The 25,791-nt window shown below is 35.9% G+C and overlaps 1 protein-coding gene across 7 annotated transcripts in view; it reads left to right on the top strand.

Annotated features, from left to right (window-relative positions):
* Vav3 (vav guanine nucleotide exchange factor 3) overlaps positions 1–25,791 on the top strand; it is a 443,712-nt gene that overhangs the window by 288,116 nt on the left and 129,805 nt on the right. For all 7 annotated transcript variants that reach the window (XM_087213208.1, XM_004853591.4, XM_013075550.3 and 4 more), the window contains 4 exons: positions 4,968–5,069; positions 5,378–5,478; positions 15,507–15,532; positions 20,606–20,651. In XM_087213208.1, coding sequence (XP_087069334.1) covers positions 4,968–5,069; positions 5,378–5,478; positions 15,507–15,532; positions 20,606–20,651 — 275 coding nt within the window. The remainder of the gene's footprint in view (positions 1–4,967; positions 5,070–5,377; positions 5,479–15,506; positions 15,533–20,605; positions 20,652–25,791) is intronic.

Raw genomic sequence — 25,791 nt, 5'->3', positions numbered from 1 at the left:
TGTGTATCTATACATTTTGTTAGACAAAACAGCCTGTTGCATTCAGACAGGAATTTTTAACAACTGGCATCTGCTTCCAGCTCTCTCACCTTTACTTTCACTACAATATGATGAAATAACTATTTTATATATTTTGCATAATTATCAAAATATCTATACTAGAGATATTTAAATGCTACTAATACTGACAAGGCAGGAGATAACATGATGTCATAAATGGATTCTCATCTTGTTTCCTCTATAACCAGTCATAATCATTTTCAGTAATAGCATTTGCTGATACTTGCTTCCTGAATTCTAAAGCTATATTAAAATACTAAAGTGACTTCAGGATTTACATTCTAGTTAAAACAGTGAAAATGTTCACTTTAAATTAGACTTTTGAAATAATGTCTATCACTGACTTACTGGTCATATTAGTGAAATACATTTATATCTGTGAGTAGCATTAAAATCCTTATAAGAAGAAATATTTTCTCACAAAGAAGAGAGGATATAGGTAAATAAACATAAAGTTTATAGCATTTAATTGAAATTCACTAATTCTTATTTTTTTTTAGTTTTCTTTCATATGAATAATGAAATTTTTTGGCTTAGTAAAAATGTATTTATCTCTCCTTTACTTCTCCTATCATTCTGTCTGATATTTTGGCAGAGCAGCCTTTTGAAAATAAATGAAGAAAATGGTACACTACAGTATATGTTTGCCTGATTTACATCAGCCATAGTTCTCTGCAGTTAATTTTCTTTATAGACTGTTTGATGACTGTAGAGGAAACAGATTAAAAAGTAGATGACAGGGTCCTTGCTCTCAAACAACAGATGTAGGGAGGTAGGAATACAAACAAGTACTTGTATGCTATATAGTGGTTTGTTTTAGGGCTGCACAAAGCAAGTAAGTGAACGCCTAGCAGGTATATTTAGATTGACATCAGATGCCAAGTAAAGTATTCTAGAAGCTGAAATATCTGAATTTAAGCATTGCTCTCATCCTCTTTCTTTGGAACTGGTCCTACTATTTCTTCTTAGCCTTTTGGCTAAGATCAGGTGTGGAACTGGTCCCACTAAGCCTAATATGTCTATCTAATATGTCTATAATAGTCAGTGTGCTCCAAAGAAACAGAATCAGTGGTGTGTCTGTGTGATCAGGGTTTTTAAGGAGGTATTTTTAGGGTTGAATTGACAGAAACTGGTCACAGTTTCAGGGAAGGAGATACTAGAACATTGGAGAGGAGAAGAGAACATGAATAAGCAGAGAGTATGAGGGAGAGGAAAAAAATCATTGTGATTAAATTTTCTAGGTTGGAAGAAGGAGTGAATGGTTCAGAAATTTCAGAAAAGTCATAGAAGTTGAGGCTTTTGTGCGGTGCATTTGAGATGCTTGAGTTGCAGTTGGAAACACAGATATACGGAATGGAAAATGTGTCTCCATTAGTAGGAGACATATGGTCCTATCTTACAGGCAACAGTGAAGCCAGATGAAAAGATGAGACCAACTCAGGAGAATGTGTAAAGTTGTAAGGAGCCATAAAAGTATCAACAAAACTTGCTCTGTAGATATTTGATTGCTGGATTACTTTTACAAAAATGAGGTCCTTTGTGAAACAGAAGAAATGGAAACATTTTACTGAGAAATCTGTAAGATTCCATCCAAGTTCTCAAAAGTAAATTGTCATTTGTTAAGACAGTGGAACTTGTTAGAAATAGCTGCATAATTGACAAGTGAGCTCAAACCTATTTGTTCTCCCATTTCTTGTCTGTAGACAACACAATCCCATAACTGGTCTCACTATGTCCACTTTAAATCACTGCAAAAAATTCTCTACCTAGTAACCACAGAGATGTTTTTGATGATTAAACATGTTGTCAATCCTTGTATAAAATCTCACTTCCTTCCTTGGCCCCTGGCAACCTCTTTATCTGTGTCCCTCCCTCTTCACTTACTAGCCCCTAAATGAACAATACTTGTTTCTGTTCCTGCCTTAGAGCCTGCCTGTATGATAACTACTTAGTAAATATTTATGAAATGAGTGACTGTCTCTGGCTGTGAGAAGCAAATGTAAAAAAGCATGTGATGAGCCTAGCTATGTGCCTGATACATTGGAGGCTGCAACAAATACCATTTTTGACCATTCTCACCCTAGTGTTTTCCCAGTCTATATTTTTGATCCTTCTCTGTCCTTTTCTGGTCAGTCTGCCTTCTCAGTTCTTCCCATCAACAACTTCACTACCTTTGGCATCTGCATCCTTCACAGGCTACATGTGGGTTGACATTTCTTTCTCTTCAATTGGCATTTGGTATGACTTCGTCTATTTTCTGGGCCTTTTCCATATCCATCCTCTCCTGATTAACTCCATTTCCTATTTTACATAAATAATTATATGTGGATTCCAGGTTCCAAGGATACTGGATGTATAATAGTCTTCCTACTGGAAATTGCCAAGGCAACGGAAATCCTCTGGAGATTTGGTTGCAAACAACCTAGGTTGTTATGAGTGTTCCACTCATAAAGTATTATTTCAGTCACACCACTGTCCTGTGTATTTGGCATCAGAATTTCAAAAATGATGCCAACACCCATTGAACACCAACTCTGGGTCAGGCAGTATTCTAAGAACTTTACATATATCACCTCAATTTTTGAGTTTAGTTTTATTAGTATTCCTGTTTTATACTTACCAACTTGCCTAAGGTCATACTGCTACTGATTTGCAAGTTAGGATTTAAGCCCAGGTGATCTAATTTCAGATTCCTGCCCTCCGCTATGCTTTTATATTCAATAGTGCCTCAGTAGCAGTTTCAGGGGTCATAAAGTTAACTTTTATTCTTTAACGTTTGATTTAAGAGTTTTTAAATAATATGCAGTTATAGTTTTAAAAAATGTATAATATTTCCTCCCTACCATTCAAATCTCATTTCCCTCAAGGCAACGGCTGTTAACAATATTTTCAGAGTTTTTTTTTTATCTTATGATTTTTTAAAGCCTCGCAGTATGTTTGCAATTCTCCTTTTAGTACTTTGTCTTCAGAGAAGTCAGCTTATTCTCAATTAATTGGCATAAGTTTCAAATACAAATGGTTCAAACAGAACTCTGATACATATGCATATGTAGGAATAAACATTTATATGGTTGTACACATATATATGCGCACATAACTGGGCTCCAAGACAAAGGTGTCCCATCTATGTCCAAAGCAGATTGCTGAAATGAAATTCTTACCTGGTTGGGACCTACTTATATAAGTCTCTGCCTGGAGACTTTTTATTTGAAAACTCCAAGCTGATAAATTCTTCAAGTTCCTAGGACTAAAACTATTGCTTGACAATTCATCTATGACTCTATCACCTTGTTGCTCTAAGAAAAATGAACAACAGCCCTTCCTGGGTAAGGAAATGGGTACTGGTGCTCTTTTCAATGCATAGCTTTATAGATTCAGGAATCAAATATTGACTGAACAATGTGATGGGTGTTTTGTTTCTAGATCCATATATTTTTCTTCTCTTTCTGCAGAACTTTATAATTTTTAATCAGCAACACAGAAATGCATCTATGTAAATGGCCATACTTTTCAGCATGCAGAACATTTTCTTAAAAAGGGAGGTCACCAGAAGCACAAAGCATAGAAATCCCAGATGGCACTAATATTTGATTTCATTTTTAGCATGCTCATATTCAGCAGATGGATTGGAAGACTGACCTCTCTGACACTTCTGCATCACTGCCTGCTACTCCAATTGCCTTTGCGAATGTTTTTTCATAAGGCTTCTCCCGGTACCTCAGAGATTGATGCCTGGTTGCCTGCCTGTGCTATGCTTCATTACGCCAAGGCTCAGTGTGTTCGAGAGTTGCTGTATTCTATAAAAGGGGAAATCCTAGCTCATCAAACTTTTCCTACAATCTCTCAAATTGCGTGTAACCTCTTGGAGTGTATTGTCTTAGCTTTCTAGGTGTATTTCTGATTTGTATCCATCTTTAACTTATTCTGTCCTAATTTTTCTGCTTTCTCCTGTGCTATGGCTAAATTAAAAAGTACAAAAACGTCTTCTAGAAAAGGCTGAATTTAACACCTTCCAACATACCTACCAAACACAAAATTTAACTATTTTAATGTGAACATTGCTGAATGGGTAGGAACACAGGCCTGGGTTGGATTTCTTTACTCACCATTTCCTAACTTTAGAGCAAACTTTAGAGTTAGCCCAATTTTCTTTTTTGTGAGGTAATGCTATTATTAGTGCCAGGCAGTTAGGATTAATGTGAAAATTAAAGTAATACACGTAAAGTGGTTGTATCAATAACCAGCATAAGAGAATATGCATAATAAATGTTCCTTTGAGGTATGCATAATAATATTGGTTTTATATGTATGTGTATATATATTATAAATAAAATGTAAGAGGTGAAATAATTTTGTTTACTTTTTATTTGGATTACAAAGAAAGCAAATTGTTAGAGTTTTTAATAATTGATGTGTTGTTTGAAAACTTTCTATAAAATTATTTTATTCCTTTTTATAGACCATTGCATAATCCATGCACCTATTCAGAGATGAATTCTGGAAATGCACCACACTCTGCCTCTCCCTCCCAACTTTACCAGCTGCCTTATATATCAATAATGTGGCTAGAGAAAAGGAACTACCACAGGATGTGAATATCCAATAATTTTTGTTTCCCAGCAGGTAGATCTGGGTTACCATGCTACAGAGCTCTCTGGCGTCACTCAGTTCTCAGGATTAGGTGGCTTATGTCTTCTTTTTTTACAAGTTCCCACACAACCAGAGTGTGATGCACGTTTTCATGGATGGTACGCTTTTGCATTGGAAAGAACTGCATATTTAAACCTTTTTGCTTAAATTAGATCTCTACCCAATGCAATTTTGATGAATTTAGATGCATTTAGATGCAGAGAATGCTGCTTTGTTTTGAAGATTTCTTTACGAAGTAACTTTTTCCATTTGTACAGATCTAACATAAGGCCAGATTTTGCAGACTCCAATTTCCATGACTTCAAGATGCATACCTTCACTCGGGTGACATCCTGCAAAGTCTGCCAGATGCTCCTGAGGTAAGCGTGCTCAAGCCTGTTTTTCAGTTTACATGAACTGTTGTAATTGCTAAGTGCTTCACACTTTTCTAGCATTCTAGCCAAAATTTTCTAAAGTGGGGATAATGCCTTCATGGTTTGGACCCAACTGATCTTTGCTAGGCCTTAGACTTGGACAGTTCCTTCATCAGCCCCAGGGAGGACCTCTCCCTCTGCGGAGGGCACTTTGGTAGCATTGTGATACATTTTTTCCCCCTTCTGAGCTAATGATTTCATAAAGGAAGAATTTAGCACCTTTTAATATATCACTCTCTAATTTTACCTTTCAGAGGAACATTTTATCAAGGCTATTTATGTTTTAAGTGTGGAGCAAAAGCACATAAAGAATGCTTGGGAAGAGTAGACAATTGCGGCAGAGTTAATTCTGGTGGTAAGTTATATTTATTATTGGGATTCTGTTTTTAATGAGGGTATAAAACTTGCAAACATAATTAAGGTCTAGCTTACACTTAATATGTGTTTATTGTAACCTATCTTCTTTTGAAACTCATTTTTAAGCACAATTCGAAAATTGTTTAAAATCGTATGACTGTTCTGTGTGATTTTGTATGTATCTTGGAAAGGAAGATCCTCAGGAGCCACTGAGATGTTTTCATGTCATCCATTTCATTAACCCTAACCCTAAATACCATTATAACTACAAATATAGTTAATACAAATAAGCAGTAAGAAAAAACAAAACAGAAAGATTTTCTTCTACCTTTAGTTCTTAATTTGCTTGTTGCTTCTCAAATATTTTTCTCGGAGTTGCTAATGGTGCCACAAGTAAACATCACACAGACTAACTCATGAATTAATGAAATGAATACATTGTCATTTTCTAGCATTCAACAAAGGACATGTATTCTTTGGATTTTATGTAAATATTTTCCAAACAGTCTTTAAAAATAGTGCTCCATGGTTGTTCCATGAGCTTGTTGGCAATTATGCATTCAGTAGCCTTTGCCTCTCCGTGCTCCTCTTGGGCTCTCTCCCTTCTCTTTCTTTTCTAGTCTCTTTATTCTTTCTCTTTCTTCTCTTTTCTCTTTGTCCTTTTCCCCTGAGTTTCTCTGTGTTTTATCAATAAGACTTTTCAAAACCAGTAAAACTTTTTGAACACAAGAAAGGATCTTTAACAGCTTGAGTTCAAAAGGTAGCCATGTCAACCTTTGATTTTCCCAAAGGAAAAGATGGACATTGAATTATTTTGGATAATGTAAGGAAAGGAAACAGAGACTAGCTCAGTTCAGAGCCGAGTTCAGAGAATGGGGAATTGTAGAAAAGGTGAATCCTGTGAGAAGAATGAGATCACAGCAGATTCTTCTCACTTTGCTCCTTTGGTGGACATTTTTAGAGGGCCCTGTGTGCCATTATCTGTGCTAGGCCTGGGCAGCTGCAAGAGCTGCATTAGCTGAACACCTGCATTGTGCTTTCCCCTGCTTGGGTGCTGCAGCATCTTTCCATGTGAGCTCCTTCCGTCTTCAAAAGAGTCCTTTCCACTGCTGATGGATCAGAGTGCTTCTGCACTTTGCTCAAGGTTGTGATTGAAGCAGACAGGATTGTCTTATATTTGTCTAAAGGTCAGAAATGGTTTACAAGGTTGTAAAATAGAATATTGCACATTATTACTATTATCCTTTGTTTGCCTGATACAACTTATCACTTAACTCTCATGGCTTGATTTTTATATGTCCCATCTTATTATCTTTTTGAGGATTAGCAGAACCATGTGTTTGTATAAATACCACAGCCCTGCCTCAAAGAGTTGGAGTCTGTGAAAAACATAAAGTAATCCCGTGGTTAGCGTGGTGTTTATGTCTTAAAGAGTGGAATATGGGAGAATAGTTGAGAGTCAAGTAGAGATGGTTGAAATTCTGGCTCTGCTATTTGCTGGCTACCTGAGCTTTGGGGGAATTGATGTGAACATTCTGAGCTTTCATCTGGCCATCTTCACAATGTAAATTGGAGGATTATTGGAGGTTCTAATGAGATCATAGTGATGCTTACCATGGTCCCAGGGTGCAATTAAGAACTTGCTCTTTTAATCTAGGGTATTACTGTGAGAAGTCAGGTTTTTAGAAGACATAGTCTTATTCTGTGTTTTTTGTATAGTCTGAAGGTAATGTGGATAGAAAAATTAATAAGCACCAAACTTTAAAATGATACTCAAGTATGACTTCAAAGGGCCTTAACAATTCTAATTTTTACATTAAAAAGTCAATAGGAACCAGTCTGGAGTTCCTGGTCTAGCAGGATAGAAGAACGAAGTATAACCAGTATCTGTTCCTAGTCATTAGTTCAGTGTACTCTGTCCATGGATGAGTCATTTTACACTGACAGTAAAACCTGTGCACTTTGGAGTCTTAGTCACATTTGATTCCTGGCTCCTCAGTTTACTCTCTGGGTGCCTTTGGACCCCAGTTAAACTTTTTAAGACTCCAGTTATTTAAACTTTATAAAACTTTATAAGTTTTCATTTCATCCCTATAAAATAAGGATAATAATAGCACTTAGCTTTTACATTTTTAAATAAATGTGTAGTATCCAGTAAACACATTTGCATTAGTAAATCATTTAGTGTTACAAAAATTCTGTAAAGTTGGCTGTGTTGATGTTCCTGTTTTACAGATGAGAATCCAAGGCACAGAGAGTCAGTAGAGCCAAGATCCAAATCCAGGGAGCCCAGCTTCTGGCCTGTTCTCCCAGTCCTGGCAATTAGCTGTGAGGATAATGTGTCAAGTGCCCAGGACCTACTTCTCATAAGCCATCACCTTTGCTTCTCTCTGTAAAAGGGAAATTTTCAAATAATTTTTAAGGCAGAAATACTTTGGAATTTAAGTAAGTTAGGAACTACCAAATGTTTGTATATGAGAATGTCTCCCGATGCTAGGAGAGAACCTGGTATCCTGGGGACTATACCTCCTCACTCGCCACGGGAGCCCTCAGATCTCCAAGTTCTTATGACATGACACTTTCAGATCAAGGATCCCTTCTTTTAAAATGAGACATTTGAATCATAAAATTTGAAAAGGAGGTAACTAAAAATAAGACTCTTAATGACTTGTAGATTAAAGATGTTTGGTTATTCAGATATCGTCCATTAAAAGGTAGAATCATTCTCTAAAATTTGTTACGTAGTTCATTATAAAGCAGGATAGTGGTTTTTTGGGACCTTTGACTAAATTTGCTGCTTGGAATTTAGAACAGATTCTCTTGCACTCTTGAGTCTGTCTTTGCTTTGCATCCTCACCTTGACCCCCTTTCCTCTCTGTTTTGCCTATCTGCCTTTTCTCTGTCTTCTCTTCATGTCCTTTCCTGTTCAAGATTTTGAAGAGACCAGTGACATTGAATCCTTATAGTCAGTTAATTGGTGGTATGAAGTAAGAACCTGCCTAGGAGGCTTCTCTTTTTTCCTTCACATCAGGATTTTCTGAGTAGCCCTTATGAAGAAGGGTTGATGTTAGAGCCGCATCGGCAGCTTTCTCCTCTCCTTTCCCAAGAGGTTGTCCTCTGAAAGTTGGCAGTCATGGTATCCTGTCCTCATACTCACCCTCCCTGTGCTGGTGTAGATAGTAACTGTGGGTAAAGTGTGAATTTGAGGCTGGTGGGTCTGATGTGAGTGTAGTAGACTAGGTGCTGTTTTTGAGACCACAGGCAAAGCCACATTTTATGGACTGTTTGGTAATCTGCCAAGAATCTCTGCATTGCTTAAGATTTCTGTAGATCTTTGTTTTGGCATCCAGGAACCATTGCTTGCAGCAGTTCAGTGAATGTAGTTTTCTATGGCTGTCACAGTATTTGGGGAATGCAGGTGTGGGGAGGGCAGGAGGAAGGAGAAGATACATTAGGAGGTGGAGACAGGGTTTGCTTGAAATGGGCTTTCATGTGGAGGCAGGTGTAGTATCATTTCAGGAGAACTCAACTTTGAGAAATTCATTCCAGTAGGCAAATTTAAAGCAGGTGAATAGTGATTCAAGGAGAATTCAAATGTTTACATTAATCCTGGTTCCCACATAAGTCATAGGTAGCTTGAAATTTATCCCAACTTTATAGCTCCAGTGCTTACCACAGTTAGACTATGTTCTTAAGAGACAAAAGGATTCTGACTGACTTAGTGTGAGTCAGGAAGTCACTTATGGGCCAGAGAGCTGTGCATAGTAGGAATGGTTATGTTGTGGTAAATATTGGAGTAAGTGGGATGGGAAGCAGTCCCCACAGGGGCAACATGACCCCTTTAATCAACACTAGCTTTAGAAAGGAGTGGCAAATGGAGAAGAGTCACGAATTATACAAAATTATAAAATAATCCAGGGACTAAATGAAGGCAAAATAACCTTCCATTCTGCCTTCCAGTTGTCAGATCCTCTGGTTATCACATTTCAAGGGTTAACTTTCTTTATCTTTCTCTCTTATTTGACACTGTTAACAGTCTTCTCGACATTCTCCTTCACATCCATCATACCCCTCATGCTATCCTTTGGAGATCTGATTGGTTTCTCTGGTTTTGGCTACAACCTGTACCTCAGAGAGATAAGGCTTCATCTCTACAAGTGACATTTTTTCTGAACTCTGAATTTAGAATTTCCATCTTCTCTTCACTTGTCCTCTCCTGGGTGTCTTGCGTGACCTCAAACACCATATCTAACACCAACCTCATTAGTCCTATCACTTTCCTATTTTTTTGTCTTAGTTAAAATTCTTCCATTCATGGACACATCCAAACCTTCCATTCATACATTAACCCCAAATTTACTCATATGGAACTGCTATAGGTAATAAATCTCATTCCCTTTTACTAGGACCATTTCAAAAGTTTCTTCATGCCCTACTATTGATCTTACTCCTATATAATTTCTAAAATTACCTTTAAAAATCTTTTAAAATCCAGTATGATTACGTCACTCTTGTTTACTGTTGTCTATTTTTAACAGAAACATGTCTAAACCTTCCAGTGTGGCATACAGTGTTTCAGATCATTGTTCCAGCCCTGTTTTTACCACTACTCCCACTCCCCAGTCCATACTACAACTCTGTTTACTCATAGTTCCCCAGTGATTTTTTTTCATGTTTAAATATCTAAGTGTAATTTGTCTATTTCAGTATCGTTCTTTGTTTGTTAAACATATTCATTTTTGAATGCTCAGAGAAAATGTTGCCCTTCCCTTTGAGAACTTTTTCTGATACTCTCGGTCCCTAGGCTTTCTTCATCTGTTCGTCCTTTGTGTGGCTCTGGCTCCTTATAATTACTTTCATCATAGCATCAGCCTCATTTATTATAACTATCTTCTTGGTAATCTCTTCAGTTTGGCTCAATTATAAGAACCATAGATTATTACTGTTTTGACCTCAGGGAAGACATGGTGTATTGATAAGCAAGTAAATAGACCATCAAACACATGCAAAGAAGAATGAGTAGAATGCAATGTACCAGGGCCTCTGTATCCTGAGGATCACTGTAGTCTTCTTAGATCTAAAAGCAGCAGGTATGGGAGATTGTACAGGTTTTGGTCCTGTCCCTGGGAACACGAGTGCCTGACAAAATGCTGAACAAGTGAAATAAAAGCCTCATCTGAATCCCTTGTTGGTACCTTAAAAATTAAAGAGAGGAGATTGGGTAGATATTTTATATCCCTTTCTAGTATTTATGCAAGAAAGGCTCAAGCCCTAAGCATTGATCACCAGGTTGTTTTGCAGGGGACACCTGGGTTAGGTTGATAAGTAGCAAGAAAGTAAAGCAGTTTACATAACCCCCAATGACAGAAATACCTCTCTTTCTGGAGGAATCTGCTTCCTGATCAGTCAATGCTATTTTAAAATTCTTGCTTGGCTCATACTGTTGACTGCCTCTGAAACCCCCCCCCCCCCTTTCTCCTTATAGTTCCAAGGTCTCCCCTTCCTTTACTCTCTACCCAAGCACTTTGGGATCATTAACCTCACCTTGATCACTCAGTTATAGTCTGAATCAAGTTATTCTCTAATTAGCATATGTGTAATTGCAAGGCCAGGTTGTGTTGTGCTAACTAACAAACTCTTAGTTCCAGTAGCTTTCACACATTGAAAGTCTCTCTCACATACGCTGTTTCCTGATGTTTAGTGGTCCTCCAAGTAATGACCTGGGGTATAGGACGATTCCATCTATGACTCTGCTGGCATGCTGCATGGTTTTCAGGGTGGCAGCTTTTTAAACCCATGGCCTAGAAATTAGCAGTGCTATTTGTGATCATTGCCAATGGCTAAAACTAGTTACATATCTTTAACTGAATTATAAGGGAAACTGGACACTATAGTGGTACACAAGGATTACTTGGGGAATATTGCTATCTTTGCCACTTTACTTCACCTACTAGGTTATATGCTCCTCCACTATAGAAGAAGTGAGAGCAAACATAGGGAATGTAGTTCTCATCTTCTGTGTCCACTATTTAAACCCTTGTATAGTGCTTAAAGATGTTACAGAATGTGGCTGAATATTAGTCATTAAACATTTCTTTTCTTATGAAAGTTAGCCTTCTTAGGATACTGTCCTATCCTCATCTTTTATATTTCATATTCTATATCCCTTAAATCTTATCCAGTCTTCACTCACCCTGGACATGATAATTATTTGGTAAATATGCAGTGCATTTCTGAATGAAGCAATCCATTCATATTAATATATGACCATGACAGAATATTAACTTAAGTCCATTTGAAGTATGAAAAAGTATGTTATTTTTTTAGTAAGATAAACTGTACAACTTGGAAACATATTTGAAGGTTGGTTGATTAGTTTGTCATAACCTTTGAAGATTTGCATGGATATAAATAAAGGGCAAGAAGTTCCACTCTCTTTTTAGTTGAACTTGAATTGACTCCTTCACGTTCACCGTAGCAACCCTGATGATCAACCCATACATAGCTCTGAAGTGTGTGCCAGAACTTTCCAACATTAATAGGGAATACTTATGAGTCTCTCTTAACAAGTTACTGCAAAGCTGATGTAATTTTAGGGTGACATTTCCTTCTCATGGTACACTACTATGAAGGTCTGATTCTAGATTGCAACTTTTGGGGACATTTAAGTTTTCCCCCCAAGATAATATATGGCTAGTCCCTTTTGTCTCCTTCTTACCATGACAGTGATCAATATAGCTTGCTTTGAATCTTTACAGTTTAAACAAAGAAAGTAACTTTCGAAGGCAAATATTGCTGGAGCAGACAACTTTACGTTAATGCATCTTTTCCTTTTGTGGGAATGCAAGCCTTAGCTTCTCTAATATTTAACTGAAGCAGATCCCCATTTGGTTAGCTGTTTAATTGCTCTTCTGTCTAGGCTGGCTGTTACTCTGCTGCTGCTGCTGCTGCTGCTGTAGTATCCACCTATAATTGGAAAGAATTTGCCTTGGTATCCTGCTGGTTTAATCTTGCAAGATTTCTACCTAGAACCCACATCCCACTCAAAATGGGCTTTTTAAAAAATAAGTAATATTATTGCACATTTTATCCTAAGAGATAAATTTTTACAGTACAATTTTATTTTAGCCTTCTACCACAAGAGATTTTATCACATTACTTTTAAATGAACTGAGGCTTGATCATTGATTTCATAAAAAAAGACTTTGGTTCTGTTTAATGGTAGTTAAAAACTTTTGTATAAATTATTTTTTTAACTCATCAAGACAATTTCATATTACAAAGTAGTAGTTATAATTCCTTCCATTTAACTGTTTCAGTTTATTGATACCTCATTAATTATTAAAATGAATTGTAAATGATTGTATGGTTAGATTCCTTTCCAGCTCCAAAAAAGACTTGAAATCAAATCCTCCTTTCAAGTATTTTTTATGGTTTATGGTTCACTTTTTTCTTTACAGTAATTGCTATAGATCTGAGTAGTGAATATAGCATTTGTGCAACTTCCTCCAAAATTTGATCAATCCAGCCGTCCTTCAGTTTTATGTTTCACAGAAATTGCACATTAGCTATGATGGCAGGGCACCTTCAATAACTATACTGGTAATTACTTTTCTGTGGCCCCTTTTGTGACAATCAGTCTTCTGGACATTGATTTGTTTAGTCTGAGGAAATAGAACTTGAGATAAGAGGCAAAGCAATTGTCTAATAATGTATGAGCTAAGAGCCACTTGTATTAAAAAAAATAACAGGACTGAATTTTGTATTTAAACAAGTGAATTATACACTGTGAATCTAAAGCCTGAGTGAAAGTCATTTCTCTACCACAAATATGCAGAGGGAACTCTGCTGGCATTGGAGATGGAGCTTTGGTAATACCACTTCTGTGAATTCCATTAAACTAGTTGGGACAGGATGAAAGAATGCAGGGTATAAACCCCTCAAGGACCTGTGAATCACCATCTAGAAAGGTTCTTGAAAGGGTAAGAACATTTTATAGTTTGTTCAATAGGAGCCTAAGAAGTAGGCTGCAGGGTAAAGACATGCTGCTGATTAAAAACTTTTAGAAACTTGGAGAATTGAATTACTATCCTAAGAAAGTTTCTGAGAGAGAGAGAGAGAGAGAGAGAGAGAGAGAGAGAGAGAGAGAGAGAGAGAGAGAGAAGAGAGAGAAGAGAGACAGACACAGAGAAAAAGACTGATTCTGAGACTTTTTTCATCATATCTGAACTACCCTTTTCTTCTAGGTCAAAATTCAGCCAAAGAAGCTATGGTGATAATCAGCTTTTATTATCCCAGACCTAATGGTGAAAGTGCATATTTGTTTATTGACACTAAAACCAAAAGATCTGAGAATTCTCCATTTTTAGAAGTTATCTAAAGGTCTTCCCGATTTTAAAAGTCACCATTTTAGAGGTCACCTTGAAATACCAAATTTTTCCTCAGTGTTCTTGGATGGAAAGCTTAGACTGCCCTCCTGTTGGTGCTCCCTACAATTTATGATTCCCAGATCAGGCATGAACACACCAGTAGGAAAATAAAGGTTAGGGCTATCCTAGAATATGTATCTTTCGGGGAAAACCAGTAAAACAGGTATCCTAGCTGCCCTATTAGCCTGGGTTCTGAGTTGGTGCCAGCCAAAGGGTACTTTTATAGACGTTTCCCAGCCACCCCTTTTAGGCAGTCCTTCTTCTGAGACATTGCATAGTTCTTATGAGGAGGAAAAAAAAGTGAAATAACTTCTTGTCCAGGAATACTGAGTGGTAAAAGCCAACTTCGGGGCTAACAAAGATGCCCTCAAGAAGACAGATGGTTTTCCATCAAATGGGGTATTGGAGTTTGATATTAATAAAGGGATTGAGGATTCAGCTTTTCTTCAGAAAAGTAACTTTTCTAATCATGGATCTTTCTTTTCCATGAGTTGGAATAGTTCTGTAAAGGGAAGGGGAAGACAGCCTACAGCCTCCAGTTCCATGCCCCAGGCAGCCTTCTCTGTCAAGCAGTATGTGGCAGCTAGTCGGGTGTCTGGTAGTTTTCCTTGTGAACTCTGGCCAGCCACAGAGCTTCTTACAGCCTTTTAAAGAGACCTACACAGAGGTCCCGATTAGGCCTGCATTACTAACCTAATACCTCTCTCTGGGGCATCTCTCTTCTAAGATCCTCCTTTAGAGGGTTATTTTGGATGGGAAAAATACAGGTGTGGGCCCCTTGCAGTGAAGGATTTTGCTTGGTGTAGAGAAGCTGTAAGATGTATGTTTGGTGCTTCTAGATGTAGGGAAATAAAGCAAAAGCACTGCCCACCATTTTCTGTCTGCAGTTTGTGTTCCTGTTCTCTGAATGATCCTTTACCTTTCGACCAAATTGTTCCCCTGAAGATCCCAGGGCCCCTTATAACTGTTAATCAAATACAGAACTAAAATGTAGTGAAAGGATGTTGCTCCTGTTTATTGAGAGGTAAAATAAGGATGAAAAGAAAGTTAGTATTGCAATCAAATGCTGTTTTCTTTTAAATTTCCATATCTTAAGTTAAACTGCATTTTCCTCAGAATTAAAAATAAGAATTATAGCTGCTTAATGATAAAAGATCATATGAAATGCTGTGCTGTGTTCAATCTGCAGTTGTTGTAGTTAGTGCAATACCTGTATGACTTAGTGCATTTAGATTCTTAAAACGTGTGTTGAAAGAGGGTTTGCGCCTACCTATCATGCATTTAAATTTAGTGCAAGCCCTTGTTTTAAGGAGTTTTATGTGGTTAGGTTGACATTGCTTAATATACAATTTAAAAAGTTAAGCATAACCTAGAAGTCATTTAAAAGTATGAGTCACTTTCCTGACAAGCCAATAAGGTAAGAGAACCCAGGTTGCAAAACAATTACTAGCCCAGCCAAGGGACCCTGGAAATATATTATGGGTATCAGTTAAGAAAACAAAGCAGTAGTGTCTTGCCACGCTGCAGAGAACAAGCTAAGGTTGCTAACCAGACCAAATAACTGCACTGACAATGCCAATTTTTACATTTGTTTCAGAACCAGGGCCGCTCAAACCACCAGAGGTAAGACTAACATTTAAAATTTTTTATATAACCTTTTCATTGCTAACTGAAGCAGTCTTGAGCTTTTACAATGTTAAATATGCCTTTTAGAATGAACAGAGAAAGTAGAAATGGAGGGAGCAGCCAGGTGCTTGTGAATGAAAGGAATGGTTAAATAGAAGGAATTTTCAGTCACTGTCTGGAACTCTTAGACCAAAGTGAAATTGGAATATGTAGTCTAACACTGTGTGTGCAGCAGGACAGTTTCTGTAGAGGGAAGGCAAGCTCTTATCCCAGGAAGTTGATATATGCTATCTCCTGTCATGAAATGTGCTTCTGCCCAACATTTGCGAGTACTGAAAATTCTAACATTGTTTATCTAAGAATATCGCTTCATATTTCTAGTAGTTTTCCATTTCAAGCACAAATATGATTAGTGCTATGGCCTATTGACCCAGTCAAGATCTGATAATGTTCTGCTTTGGTTTAACAGTGTAACTGTAATGTCTTAGAAATATGTGATAACTTAGCTCCCACAATAAATTTATTTTAAAAAATGCAAAAGAATGAAAACCATGGCTGATTTCAGGTCAACATTGCCTTCAATGAAAATAAACAAATATTTCCCTGTACCCTGCAAAATTACCATAACAAAACCTTTAAAAATAATACCATAGCAGAGAAGAGTAAAATGTAAACAGAGTATATTTCGTTACATGAACCAAAAACCAAACAAACAAACCAAAATAGTAACTGGAGAATTTCAGAATAAAAGAATGACAAAACTCTGTACCAAATTATTTTAACATGTACTATTTATCTGTCTTTAAAAGTGCTATCAATTTCCAGCACCAAACAAAACAAGAAAAACAAAAACAATGTTTTAAGTAAGCTAACATTTATATAGTTGATAAAAATAATGAAACATACAGCAAGATGTCATGAAACACTTGTTTCTACTTTTTTTGCATAAGCACATAGTTTGTACAAGCAGGGCATTAAGAAAGAGTACGGCTGTTCCTGTCTCTGGAATCTTTAGATCTAGAATGTGGGGTGTGCCTTAGAATCTAGGGTCTACTTCAGGGAATGCCTAACAAGATCTTCTTTTTTCTTTTAAGCCACATAAGCCAATTTAGGCTAAAATAAGTTCAGCTAAAATCTCTCCTAGCATTTCCCTGACAGGTAAAGTTTTTCCTGAGGGCTGTTGGGCTTTTCTTCCAGCAGAGGCAACACTCTGGCAAGGCTGCCTTGCTTCACATACGTTCTCACACAGTTCCTAGATTATGGAGACAGAGTCCTTGTGCAGCTCTGAACTTTAACTCCATGTTACTTAACATTTATCCTGTCAGATATATGTATGACTTTTTCTGAGAATGATGGGCTCATTTTATTTTAATAAGGTGATATGAAGTGGGTGTATTTACAGAAAGAAAGTGTGCTAAAGGAAGTTTAATAATTTTCACATGATATTAATTAAATCTCTCAGGCTCTTTTTATGCTTTAAAAATTACACGTAAGCTTATTAAAAGAATTAATTTTCACATTAATTTTTTTAAATGTCAGCAATTTTTTAGTGATTTGCTTAAGTTTTGAATATAATAAGTGTTATTTTATTTAATTAATGTGTGACTGCACTAATAATCTCTACTTTGGATGGAGAAATATGGTAAAATCTTATGCTGGCCAATTCACTTAGATTAGTTGGTTTAAGGAAGAAGTATAGGAAAGAACATTAAGAAGAGTTTTTTCATCCCATACCAATAGTGCGTTCACTCTCAGGAGTGTCTTTCCCCAAGACACTCTGTGATTTTAATTTCCTCCTTCAATTCAAGGACATTTTTCCTCTCCTTGTACCGGTTTAGAATTCTCTTCTGTTTCCCTTTTAATAGTTATGATTGTGAATTTTTATCTTCAATGATAGACTTCATTCTCAAGATATAGGTGAGTTTTCAATACCCATGGATCTATCCTCACATCCAGCCTCCAGTGAACCTTCAGGACCCACTCTGACTCCAATAAGCATAGCATTGCATATCTATGCAGCTACTTTAAATCCATTCCTTAATGTAGGTTAAAACAGAAGAACCAAAGCTTGCTTCCTTATAGCAAATGAAGCTTTGCTTGTTTTGTTGGTAAAATCAACAAAGAGAATTTTTTTTCCCAAAAAGAGCTAAGAAGACAGATTCTTGGATAATGAAAGTACTTTTTAAAAAACAAAGACAAGGTAACAGGTAACAGGTAACAGGTAGTGAAGCAAGAAATAATTACCAAGTGCTTATAAAATTCCCTTTTGTCCCCCCTGCCTTCTAAGTAGATAAAAGCAGGTTGCAAAGGCTCTGAAGACTGATTCTCATGGTCTGCAGGACTGTACCTGAGAGCTCCCGTGGGCGGCTACTAGATATGTCCTTTTCACCTTCCCCTCTTCTGCTTCCTGGGGACAAGGGCCTATCTGGTTCATCCTAGGAGTTTGAGAATACAAATCAGGAAGGGACAAGGATCACAGAATGACAATTGAGTTTTTGCATTTTAAAGTTGTTCAAATATGCTCCATGTTTTTTAATAATATACTTTTTGTATTATAAATTATTAAAAACTCAAATTCTCCAAATGTACTTGGTTTAAATAGCTGAAATTTCCTATTTAAATTTTTTTCTTCTTTAATACATAGTTCATTCCACTGCTAGCCTTTCCTGTAAAAAGTTTGTTTTCAGAGTGCCTGATTTTCCATGACTTTTCAGGATGAAAATCCTAAAACATAGTGCAGCACATGGCTACAGTCCCAGATCTTCTGCCGGTTTAGGCAGGAGTTTCCCTTGAGTCCAGGAGTTTGGGCTCATGCTGAGTAACATATCTGTCTCCAAATGGGGGGGAAAAACAGTAAAGGAGTTACTAATAAAATTTATCCTTTGTGTGAATTTAAACATTCAAAATTCCACAAAATTAATAATGACAGTAATAATATGCTATCACTTAATCTGTGCAATGTGGCAAGAACTGTTTCAAGCCCTTGACATGAATTAACTCCTTTAATTCTCCCCACCACTCTTATGAAGTGGGGCTTTTATATCTCCTTTTCATAGATGAGGAAACTGAGGCACAAAGTTGCATTTTCCTGCTGACAATATTGTTGGTAGTGTAGTTCCTTTATATAGAGAGCTCCAAAAAATTTTGTACAATTTCGGGTAGTTTTTTCTTGGAAAGTTTTTTTCGTGTTATAGATGCCAGTCTGTGTCCTGCTTCCTCTTTCTGTCCCCTGGCTAGCAAGAGGCCCAGAGTAACATTTTCCTCTCATAGCCACTATCTTTATTTAGTTTTTCCAGTACAGTTATCCATCTTGCTCTACAGAGCTGCAAATGCTGATTTTAATGATCCGATTAGTCTTTTACAAATCCATTTTGAAAGAAGTTGGGGTAAAGATAAAAATTACATTTTTAAAGTTTTGCCGATTTTCTTTCCCCTGAGAAACCAAGAATCTGCTGTATATAGCTTTGACTTAGGCTCTTTGGAAAACTAAAGACTGTATTTCAGACATTTTACTTTTTTTTCATTAATTTTATTGGTACATTTTAGATACACAATATGCTGACATTCATTATTGGGGATCTGTAACTTTACATGATATATCTTGGTTCTTATTTTTTTCCCCATTCCCCTGCCCTCCCTTCAACCTCTCTACCTCTCCCTATTTACAAAGACTTTGTTTCTGTTTTTCCCTTTTCTCATAGTTATTCCTTTCTCTTCCTCTACCCCTCCCACTTCCCCTTCCCCTTTGTACTTTTTTTTCCCTATTTCACATTATATATTATACATTTTAATTCTCATTTACACTTTCAGTTTCTCACACCAGAGAAATTATTTGGTATTTACACATGTGTGTCCTATTTATTTCACTTAAGAGTATGGCCCCAATGTGCACCCATTTAACTATAAATGTCTCTAGTTTCTTATTCTTTATGGCTGAGCAGTACTCCATTTTATTTAAAAAAAACCCCACATTTTCTTTTTCTTTTTTTTTGTTACCGGGGATTGAACTCGTGTCTTTGCTCTTGCAAGGCAGGCAGCAGAACCACAGAGCTAAATCCCGGCCCCTCAACACATTTCCCTTATCCAGTCACCAGTTGATGGGCATTTGGGCTGTTCAGACATTTAACTTATGAATGAAAACAACATCAGAGGAATCCTAAGAAAAATCCATGGCTAATGTGTGTTTTGCCAACTGTGTGTGCTCTGAATGTCTTCACACACAGCACAAACCCAACACACATACAAAGAAAATTGCTTTTGTAAAAATCTGAATTATATGGTAGTCATAGATTCAACTTTTTATCCAGTTGTATAATAAAAAGTTAAAATATCAGGTCCTTCTTAGTGAGATTACTTAGTAGGTGGCAATGAATTTATTGTTTATGAAATCAAATGTATAACCATGCATTTTCTGTACTTTTTGTAATGCACAGTGTATCCTAAGGGATCATTTTCTAATACAATTCACTTTTATGCCCTTCCTCCCCTACCTGCATCCAGTTTGTTTGTTTTTTTACAGTATTCAGACACAATGTAATTAAGGCACCATTTTAATTTAAGTGTTTGCTCACATCAGAGCTTCAGATCTTTGTTTTGAGGTTATTTACTTTCTTCAGTTTCTAGTTGTCAGGACCCAAACAGAGTTGAATGAGAGATTTATTAGGTTAGTTTAAGGCTATTGCTAATGTCTTTGCTGGGAATATTTTCCCACCAAGAATGACTGCCTGAGCTTTGTTCTCCTCTTTCTTGTAGTTACTATGACTTAAAAAACAACCCCACTCAGCCCCTCAAAAACCAAACAAACCTGGGATAGCAATCAAAAATATTTCTTTTTCTTAGTGTTATATCAGTGGCTTATCAAACATGATGATGTTCAAGTGGAAGACCTATTTTAAAATGCTACATTATAAAAGCAAACTTTAAAACCACATTTTGTTCAAATTTAGTTGTGCTTTTAATTGGAAAAAATCCAGCATTCATTGTCCTTCCAAAATGTAAGAGTTAATGTAATTTCATAATGTTAAATAACCAAAACATCTTTGCTTTGCTTTGTTTTATCTTTCTGCACAGAAACGAACCAATGGACTCCGAAGAACTCCCAGACCTGTGGACCCAGGTTTGTTTCTAAGTATACTTTCTAGAATGACTGCAGTTAAGCAATTATGAAAGTTTATGGGGATTGCTGTAGAAAGTTGGGCATGTTGTTGGCCTTTGTTCTTCATGGTCTGGTGCATACACTGTGTGGCCAGGAGGTAAAGGTCTAAATTGTAAATCATTCACATGATGAATAACCCCCAGTACCACGTTCTCCACAATCAACAGTTGAGCTGGTTATTCACTTACTGAACAGCCTCAGGGTGCCTGGTTAATGCTAATGTTCCCAGAAATCTTCTATGTCCTCGTGAATCTGGTAAGAAAACTAAGCAGCAAACCAGTACTTCAAAATCAGCATTTTTTCTAAGGGATTAGGGAAGAGCATACAACTGGTAACCTCCCCATGTGGGAAAGATACTTCATCCTGTATTTGTACAATTTAAAAACAGAAGCATGGTTGTAAGGACTTTGTAAACAAGTGTCCTTTATGGAGACCAATGATTTATCTACAGAAAATATTCAGTTATGTTCTATTTAACTTTGTGAGGTTTGCCCTATCATTATGTTAGTATAATTATATTTTTCATCCATTAAGCAGTGCTTTCCACAGTTTAATTACCAAATATGTTGCTTTGTACATGATTCTCCTATTAGAGGTAAGAGATATTCTCAACTGAGAGATTTCAAATGTATGAACTTGACAGTAAATCAAATGGAACATGAAATACAGAATAGCCTTGCTGAAAAATAATCTGGATTATGTGTTGTGTTTTGTTTTGTTATCATAAGCAATGTTCGCCTAGTTGTAAAGTTTAGTTTTCAAAGCTTTATAGCTTTCAACTGAAGCCACACTCATGGTAGCCCTGCCAGTTTATGAGCTGTCTGAGATTTATAGGAGCTTTGTTGCCTCTGGCTAGAAATTGCCTCACTCGTATCCTGAGATCAGTTTTAATCTTTTAACTACAGAACAAAAAATTGAGGTCATTAAAAAATTGGATTCTGGTTTGTTTTTAATAGTTCTTACTTTTCCAAGACAAAACCCTTTGCAGAAGATTCTGAAATAATACTTAGAAGTGACTTCTTTTATTCTACGTAGTAGGAGTGTATGACTGTGAACATACACATAATACTTTTTCTTATTTTGTGTAAGTTGTAGTTCTATTTCAGAAAATTTTCTAACCTTCATAAATGTTATTTTAAATGCTTTATTTTTTTCTTCTATGGGCATTTTTATTTAGACCATTCCCCTCCATGGATATGCATTTCTGTATTTATAGTGTATCAGTAGGAGCACATTTAACTCTTAACAATTTATAGCAAAGATTTTTTAGAGTCTCTTAGATTATTTAAAGGAAAATATAGTCAGTTCACAGATTATAAATATAGCCAGCCAGCCCATTAATAAAATAAATTTATATTTCTTTTTCCTAAAAGGGATGGTTTTGTAACTCTTCAGCAATTTCTCTTTGTTCAGAGATTGTGGAAATTCATGAAACATAACCTCACAAAGGTGAAAGAAGTAGTGCTGTATGTTATGTTTATGTATAGCATAGTTTCCTATTAGGTATAATTAATTTATATAAATGTATTTCTCATTTTCCTGTATTTAAAAAATAGAAAATGTTCTGGCTATTGAAGCTACAGATGAGGTAACAACCTTTTCTCCCTTTAGCCATCTTTGGATTACACTTGAATTATCTGGAATTATGTCTCCAGTGCTAATACTCTGACTGTTCAAAGGCCTCACTAGATTGGCTTGTAGGAAAAAAAAATGATTAAGCCAGGTGTAGCTGCTCCATCAGGCTCAAATTTCAGAGCTCTGTGTAAATGTAAATTGTGTATCTTTTCTATGGACCTTTCATGTTGGGAAAGAACTTAATGTATAATTCTGTGGGGTTGTAGGTGCTTAACAGATGTTTGTTACATGAATGAATGGATGAGTCTATACTTTCTCTGAAGGCATTGGACCTTTTGCTTTTTCAATTCCTCTTATAGATGTGTTATTAATGTACCATTCCATCATTAGTGGTAGGAAGTACAGCTCTGAGTACATTGCCTTGGCTGGAAACTGGACTTAGCTTTTTACCTACTGTTTCAAAGACATTCAATAATTTTTCCTCTCTGTTTTCCAGTGTCCTTGTCTATAAAAGGAGACTAATACAACAACTTTAGAAAGTGGATATAAACATTTCAGGATTTAATACATATAAAGTACTTTTGATAGTGCCCACTATGTAGTAAATGCTAAGTGATAGCAATTATTATACTAATTAGTTTCTTTTGAAGGATATTATTTACTGATGGACATTTTGTCATGTGAACAATCAGTCATACTTGCCAGCTGTTTCCTTGCAAACAGAACCTGAATTTTATGTTGAATTTCCACCAAAGTAAGAAGTTACGTAATCATAGTCATTCTTTGATTTGCCATTATTGTGCATTATCTAATGGCTTTCATGGTGCTTTGCTTCTCTTTACCAAAAAATAAAATCAACAGTGATGGTTGAGAGTTTTTTGGTAAAATTATTAGTGTTTGTGATTATAATGAAGAAACAAAGAAAAACTCCTAAAGTTGAAAATGTATTTTGTGGCGTTCTCTTCTAACCCAAGAAAAATGTGAGCAATAGGTTTGCTTTGTGGCTTATTGTCATATTTAAACATTAACTCTATTGATAATTGTGATTAATCTGTATAACAGTATTTGCAAGTGACTTTGCACTTTATTTTTTCTTGTCTTCTATTATCTGCTATTAGATTTATCAACTTACAATCTTGACTGCTTTTATAAAAATAGTAATGTTAGATGCAAATTCTGGTAGCTCTTGAATTACTTAAATGTAGCGGTATTTTCATCAGTTTGTACATTTCTTCCTTAGACAGATGTTGGTATCAGGAAAACAACACTTGTAACAGACAGATCAATTATTTCAGGAACACAAAAGTGCTAGGCCTTTTTCAAGAACATGAGATCATAAATCTCAAGAAAATCTGAGAACTGGTGTAATATTTTTCACCTAAAGTGGCACTCAAGGTCAAAGTTACCAATTAAATTTTAATACTGAGCTTTAAAAATTTCCTTCTAGCTAAGCATAGAAGATACAAGATTTATTTCAGTTTTCATGAGGTGAATCTGTATGCCAGGGCATGTATTCTTTCCACGGAGTTCATGTTTTTAGACTATTGCACAATTGTCTTATATTTGTAGAATAGCATTCTGTATTTAAGTCTAGTCATTAGCTTGTAAAAAAATTTAAGCCCTTTTTCTGCCTAAGATTAGATGGAGTGGTTGGGGCATGTGTAGGTAGTTCTCTCCCTTTCTGAGTTTAAGTTACTCAAGTGATTTGTTATAACCTTGAATAGTAAATGTACAGATAATGGTAAAATTGATGAGTCCTTTCAGAAACCTCTGGCTGCTCCTGTGCTCATTGTTAAATTCTTGATTACAGAAAGATATCTGTGTTTAGAAAGGCTGTGTTTTTTTCTTACCCAGGAGATAGCTTAGCAGAGAACATCTTCAAAGATGGTCACTTTCTCTGTTATGCACAGGATTGATACATGTAGTCTTGTATGAAGAAAAGAATTCAAGTAATCTTTCTTTCGCTACCAACTCTGTGTCTTATAAGACATTAAGCATGGCAATGTTATTAATTATAAAACATGTACTTTTACCACAAATATGTATTTATATATAATATATAATTTTATATAATATGTAATTTTATATAATATATAACTTTTTTCTACTCAGGAAAGGAGCAGATAGCAAGCACAAAGTTTTGATTACATAAATATAAATATAAAAGTTTTAGTATCATATCCTTATATATGGATCTATAATGGAATGGTATCTTAAAAACAATAAATAGTCTTATAAGCATAAAAATTCTATAGTCACTTAGTACATGCGAAAAAGCAAAGTGAATCAGACAATATAAGCAAATTGCTTTTAAAATGGCTTATGCATTGGTGTTTATATTTATATAAATAAATTTTTGTGCTGGTTTATTGTATTAAATTAGAATTTAATGTGACTCTCTTTGGTGTTTTAATTTCAAAGGATTATTAAGTGTGTGCCAAATTTGAACAGAATTGTTGGTTTCTTTTAGATTTGCTTTAAACATATTATCAATTTGCTCAATAGAGAAAATTTATATTTTACTTTCCAAATAGTATACATTGATGAGAAAAATAGCAACCCAGTGCTTTTGAACGACTGATCTAAAAATATACTTTCCTTATTTTTTTAAGGGAAAAATATACATTCTTAAAGATTTTAGTAAACGAGCTTTTGTCTATAATAAATAAGTAGCAGTTACCATAAATTGTAATAGTTCTATATTAATCAGTCAAACCTACTTCTATCTCTTCTGTCACCTCCAAAACTAATTTATCATCAAATATAAATCCTAATCTAAGTATTAGCATACCTGTGAATGTGTAAAAATATATTTCACAATCAAAGAAATGAACTTGAAAAAACTGGGACAGTAGAACCCAGTGATTAAGATTCATTGCAGAGAAATGAGAAATCCAAGCTGTGAACGAATGCTGGAGAGCATGCTCTGGTTTTTAAAGTAGCTGCTTTTTCCCTACCTTCTATTAAACTATGAACAATAAGACTAGTTTTACACTAAGGCAGTTGATCCCCTTGTAGTTATTTTCAGGAGTACCTTTCTAATTCCCTTTACCATGATAACAGATTTCTGAAATGAACATCACAGTCCCTGGCTTGAGTCTTTTTTGGTTTGAGGATTTATTTCTCCCTTTCTGTTCACAAAGGATCACTGTAGTTGCCTGGCAGGCCTGTACATGCCTTGCCAAGCCAGTCTTTTACATTGCTTAGGTACCTTCAGAATAGGAACAAAGAGGAGATGAATATTCGAAGATGCACCTGGGGGTCCTTTTAGATGGCAAACATGGCATCAGTAACTTGTGTATGCCTGGGGGTGGGGGGTATACTGGGAATTGAACCCAGGGCCTTAACACTGAGCTACATCCTCAGCCCTTTTTATTTTTAAATTTGAGACAGGATCTTGCTAAGTCTCTTAAGTTGTCTAGGCTGGCCTAGAACTTGGTATTCTCCTGCCTTAGCCTCCCAGAGTGGATGTGATTACTGAAATTAACAAAACATTTGGATTATTATATACAAAACCTTCTTGTGG

This window comes from Heterocephalus glaber, unplaced genomic scaffold, assembly GCF_053883595.1.
Source record: "Heterocephalus glaber isolate CG9 unplaced genomic scaffold, H.glaber_assembly_v1.0 deba00001442, whole genome shotgun sequence".
Classification (NCBI taxonomy): domain Eukaryota; kingdom Metazoa; phylum Chordata; class Mammalia; order Rodentia; family Bathyergidae; genus Heterocephalus; species Heterocephalus glaber.
Note: the sequence above shows the minus strand (reverse complement) of the source record. Positions and strands in the feature narration are given on the sequence as shown.